The 5369-nt window shown below is 32.8% G+C and overlaps 1 protein-coding gene across 1 annotated transcript in view; it reads left to right on the top strand.

Moving 5' to 3' along the window:
- The first annotated feature begins 573 nt into the window (after positions 1 to 573).
- LOC106478836 overlaps positions 574 to 5369 on the top strand; it is a 58282-nt gene continuing 53486 nt past the window's right edge. Inside the window, exons 1-3 of the mRNA XM_022382530.1 lie at positions 574 to 640; positions 2062 to 2146; positions 4357 to 4398. Of these exons, the coding sequence (XP_022238238.1) occupies positions 574 to 640; positions 2062 to 2146; positions 4357 to 4398 (194 nt within the window). The remainder of the gene's footprint in view (positions 641 to 2061; positions 2147 to 4356; positions 4399 to 5369) is intronic.

The raw sequence follows: 5369 nt of genomic DNA, 5'->3' as shown, positions 1-5369 counted from the left end.
TCTTTTAAATGGTTTAAATATTTTAATATATTTATATATATATATATATTTAAATATAAAAAATATATTTAAAATTGAGATTATTAACTTTACATAGTTGTTGTTACAGACAGCAAAAAATCCAGACAACAGCACAAGAAAATGGGATGCCCCTTCACAATCTGAGGGTGAACATGATGAAGGTCAAGTTACATGCCTGTCAACAGAGCCTCTTGGGACAGGTGTAAAATACATTTTATGCAATTTAGAAGGAATCATATTCCAATCAAACTCCTTTAGTTGCAACACTTTGTGCACAATGTTCAGGTTTATTAATGAAACTTCCTTTTTTTTTTGTAGAATATAATATTTTAGATGTCTGTATACCTGTGTATACTAGTAGCAGTTTGCTATCGAGGAATGAATATGTTAGTATGATAAGATGTATAATTATTTGTCAATATACATGTTTTCAGCCCCACAATTATGCTACTGAAAGTGAAGAAACATTCAAGGCTAAATGGTTATGAACGGAGTGTCAAGTGGAAAATTTAGAATGCCATTTAGAGATTTAAGCTGACAGTTGCTAGTCTGATGGAAGATCTCAAAGAGAATAATCTGTTGACAGAAGAGATGCAGATGAAATTTGACACATATAAAGGTATAGTATTACTATTAACTACGTATTTATGTAACCTAATTGTATAACCCAGATAAATGTCAGGGGATGCTACATGGATTGTGTATCGTTAGAGGCCACATCTATATAAATTACCTTATGATTGAGGATGAATAGTAATAATAATGTGGTGTTTATTGATCTGTTGGTTTCTTTTGCCAGATTTTCCATCCACTTGTTTAAAAAAAAAGTACTACCTCATATACTGAAGAACAGTGACATTTTGCCCTGACGTGTTTGTTTGGGCCGAAGGCATGCGACTATCTAGGAACTAAAGTTACCCTCCCATCAACAAAACTTTAAGGAGGTCAGTAAGTTGCATTTAGAAACATTTAAAAAAATGGTTTATTTTGTCTAATACAGTGAAAAGGCTGAGGAATCTTTCATTGATTTATAGAATCAGTCAAAAATATTTGTTTACTAATATTGTTTCTGATCAAACTAGATTGGCTGTCATTTGTTTACTTATGCACAAATATTCTTTGATTTTAAAATTTTTTTGGTTCTGTACTTTCCTGTTATTGATAATATCGTAAACCCAATACATAATTACATTGGTTAGGTTTTCTTTAAATATGAATGGTACATAACTATTAAATTGAGAAAAAGTCCTATGGAGATTGGCTTATGGTACAGCCTAACTAATAATACACTACTATTGTAGTGATATAGGTATCTAAGAAGGAAATGACGTTATTATCCTGGTATTCTACCATAAAGTTAATATTACAGTGTTGCTTGCTGAGGTAAGTGAGAAAATGTTCTACGTGATTCTCATAGTGACCCCATTTAGCTGTTCATAAGTTTCCATTGAAGATAAAATGTTGTTTGGTGATAAAAGATCCTTCTCAGAGTACAGAATGTAAGATATATATGTACTTTTGATACCATCGTGATAAAACAAAGGAAACCAGTGATCAACAATTGGGAGCAAGCATTTCTACTTTTTCTAAAACTAAATGAACCTTTTTGTGAACTTAACCTTATAGAAAGCAGTGAATCTAGCTCAATAAAGTCAGGAAATTATGAGGAATAATTGGCAAAAATGAAAAGAAAATATATAGAAACATATTGAAACAGTATGGAAATGGACAAATGAGTGTTATGGAACAAATAAAATCCAGTTAGGACTATGAGATGTATGTAGAGGCACAAGAGTTCTATAGTATATAACACAGAACGTTGTTGTTGTTATAGAGAGTTATGTACAAGATGGTTACTGTTCATAAACTTTATTATGTTTTATGCTGAAGACTCAAGTGCACTTATTAAATGTAGTGCACAAGCATAAAGTATGACAAAAATGTTATAAAATAATTTAGTGAAATAGATATAAATGAAAGCCAACATGGATTGACATAAAGGAAATTTTGTCTTACTAACCTGTTTTTTTTTCAATGCAGCTATTTCTTGTATAGATGATGGAAAGGGTGTGAACTTAGTGTACTTAGATTTTCAAGAAGCTTTTGGTGAGGGATCATACAACAGGTTAGCTAAGAAAATTACATTAGTAGGGATTGGGGACAGGCTAGTTAATTGGATTGTAGGGTGGTTGGATGGGAGAAAGAATAAGGTTGTTATTATTAAAGTTTAGTCAGATTGGACCCTTATTACTAGTAGCTGAAGAAAAGGATCCTGTCATGGTAGTGAATAAAGTTACTCAAGCCATTTAATCAGAGCTCTGTTACTAGTACTCAACTCAACAGAACTTTAGGGTGTGTTTATAGATATTTATTAGAAGCAAATAAAGTATTCATACAGATCACTAGTTTGGCCTCAACTATAATCTGTGTACAGTTGTGTATTTATTTAAATGAAAGGATACTGACTTATTGGAAAGGGTTGAAAGGAGTGCTACTTGGATAATTCCAGGGACAGAATGGTTATTGTACAGGGATAAACTAAGATCTGTTAACTTATTTTTTATTGAGAAAAGAAGGATAAAAGGGGATATTATTGATGTTTGCAAGGCTATTCAGGGTGATTGACTTATGAAATGACAATAGTGGAGATCAGTACTTTACAGTAGTTTAAGAAAACAGTCGGCGATTTCCTAAAAATTACACTTTTGAATCAAAGAAGAGAAACTTTAATTCAAAACTAATTGTCAACAGTGTTTTCAGTGTTTCTTCATTATAGGCATTCCTCTTCATCATTATAAGGATGGGGCAAAGAAGGAAACAATCCTTGATTGTTAAAGAATTTTGTAAGCAATCTGTCAGACTCAGATACCCTTCACACACACACACTCATCTCAGACCAGGAATCTTCTACCACCAATGGCAGTCATTGTAAAAAAAAATACCTACTTCTTTTAGCCAACTCTTATCACTTCTGAATCTTAATTTCTATTCCCACCCAAAATCTTTTACCAACAATTGCCAAGAGTGGTTTGAGTATTCAGCATAACCACCCTTCAGAACATGCAAAGCTACTAAAGTCTTTTTTGTGGTTTCAGTAACCTGAAGATCACTGTTCATGTTCTTGGTGACTCGCAAGGGAAGAAGAATACAGCATCATTCTGTAATGGAAAGGTTGACATACAAGGATATGTTAAAATCTCTGAAATTGTTTTTTTCTTCAAAAAAGAAGTTAGAGGGATCTAATTGAGATGTTGAAGGTTGTTAAGGGAATTGATACTGTTGATGCATCATCTTTTTTATGCACTTAATGTTGAGAATGATAGGAGTAGGGGAAACATATAAATTTTGGCAGGATAGGAGTCATCTTCAACTAAAGCAACTCTATTTTTCTAACAAGGTAGTTGGCCTTTGAAATGGGTTGCCTTGAGATGTGGTAGATGCAGTTAATTTAAGAGAAGACTTGATAAATATTTTAATGGTAAAGTCTAACTTTGAGTGTTCTATTTTTTATTTCAAAGTTTAGTGAATGAGATAAGTAAGATGTACCAACAGGGCCCTTGTTGTCCTTAGATTTTATGTAGGTATGTAGTTATGAGAAGCAACCCCCAAAGAATTACTCATGAAGAAGTACAATTCAAACACTCAAGGTCTAAAATTTGTGATAAAAATCATGTCAACTGCAGATGTTCTTTTTTTCCTCATTCCTATAAACTTGAATTTTCAATGGACAAATTAACAGGAATGTGGAAAGAAAATAATATGCAGCTAACATCATTTTATCACAGTCTTAGACCTATTATTTTCTAATACTTCACCAGATATTGGCATTTAAACAGTAACTTTTAATATTCAAGGTTACTCCATCATTAAGTCCACTTCCACTCCTATTCTGCAAAGCATCTGTCAGAAATTTGATTGCACCCAAGCTATTTTCACTGCCAGACCTAACTGTCACATGTGGTGAACAGCATCCAATTAAGTGACTACTCGATAGAAAAGAAGAGACTTACTGTGCCAACTGTAATGGGCCCCATGCAGCCTCATATTGGGGGATTCCCAAAACTCTTCAGGTTGCCAAAATAAACGTCCAGACATCATCTATAGTCTCTCAACCATGAGCATGCAGATTACTTCAGTATACATCTAATACACTCAGAGCAACAATGAAACCAAGTCAACAAAATCATCAAGCATCAACTTCAGCCAAAAGAAGAACCAGAACAACCCGGGACTTATTCCAATGCAACAAGACTCGGACAAATAGTTTGACCAATACCCCTGTCCTTCTTCACCTCAAAGACTTTTTCAGCAATGCTGTCCTTTCAGCCCATGAAGACAATATCCTTTCCAGACTACAGCTCAAGCATTTTTCTACAGGTAAGTGTTGAAATTTATGCATGTTTACTACCAAAGTAATCTTATTTATAATAAATTTTAGTATTTATAACTGAAGAACCTAGAGGTAGATATCATAACCACAAATGAAACATTTTTAAACACTTATAACCACTTTTTTTCTTCCTAACTATAATATTCTCACCCATGCAGTTAAATTTGCTGTTGTCACTTTCAATAAGAAATCTACATAGAATAATCATTTTAATAATATTAGCAACAAAGTATGTTAGAGAATCGGCTAACTGTTTTGAAATCAGAGGTAGTGTTCGTAACTGTAACTTGCTCCCTATTATACCCATCTATAAAGTTTACATAAGACCACTTTTAGAATATAGTAATATGAAAACTTGTACTATGTCAGATCACATATGCAATAAACCCAAACAAAAAAAAGCAATCTATTAACATTTCATATTCCTCTCACTCTACACCCTGCTAGTTACTTTGATAAAATTAGTGATTCATAAAGTTAAACTTTTTTAACTTGTGGTACATTTATCTCTTCTAGTTACAAACTTTGTACTCATTTGCTGCTTGTCGTAGGTTGCTAAGCCTTACAAAATTTTGCACATGGAAGGTGCAAAATGGAATAATTTTTTCAGGTTTTATATATACATTTGAAATAACCAAATAATTGTAAATTACTGTATTAATACCACAGAATTCCATTATAATTTATCAAGCTTAGTAACTAAGCTGTATTTGGGTGTACAAAAATATTACATTTCAAGCAAACTAAAGACTCAACTTACCAGCTCGAAGTCTTGTATCAAAAGAATGAGTTGATGTCATAATACTTCAAAATGGCTGAGAAAGCCACTAGGGGGACATTCTGAGCTCTTGATTAGTTATTCACGTGTCATGGACGAAAGTAAGTGTGTATAAGGGAGTGTGTGGTTCAGTATATGAGCTATATCTCAGCAAATAGAAAAGATAGCAAGTTCTTATTT

Source organism: Limulus polyphemus, unplaced genomic scaffold (assembly GCF_000517525.1).
Source record: "Limulus polyphemus unplaced genomic scaffold, Limulus_polyphemus-2.1.2 Scaffold254, whole genome shotgun sequence".
In the NCBI taxonomy this organism is placed as follows: domain Eukaryota; kingdom Metazoa; phylum Arthropoda; class Merostomata; order Xiphosura; family Limulidae; genus Limulus; species Limulus polyphemus.
Note: the sequence above shows the minus strand (reverse complement) of the source record. Positions and strands in the feature narration are given on the sequence as shown.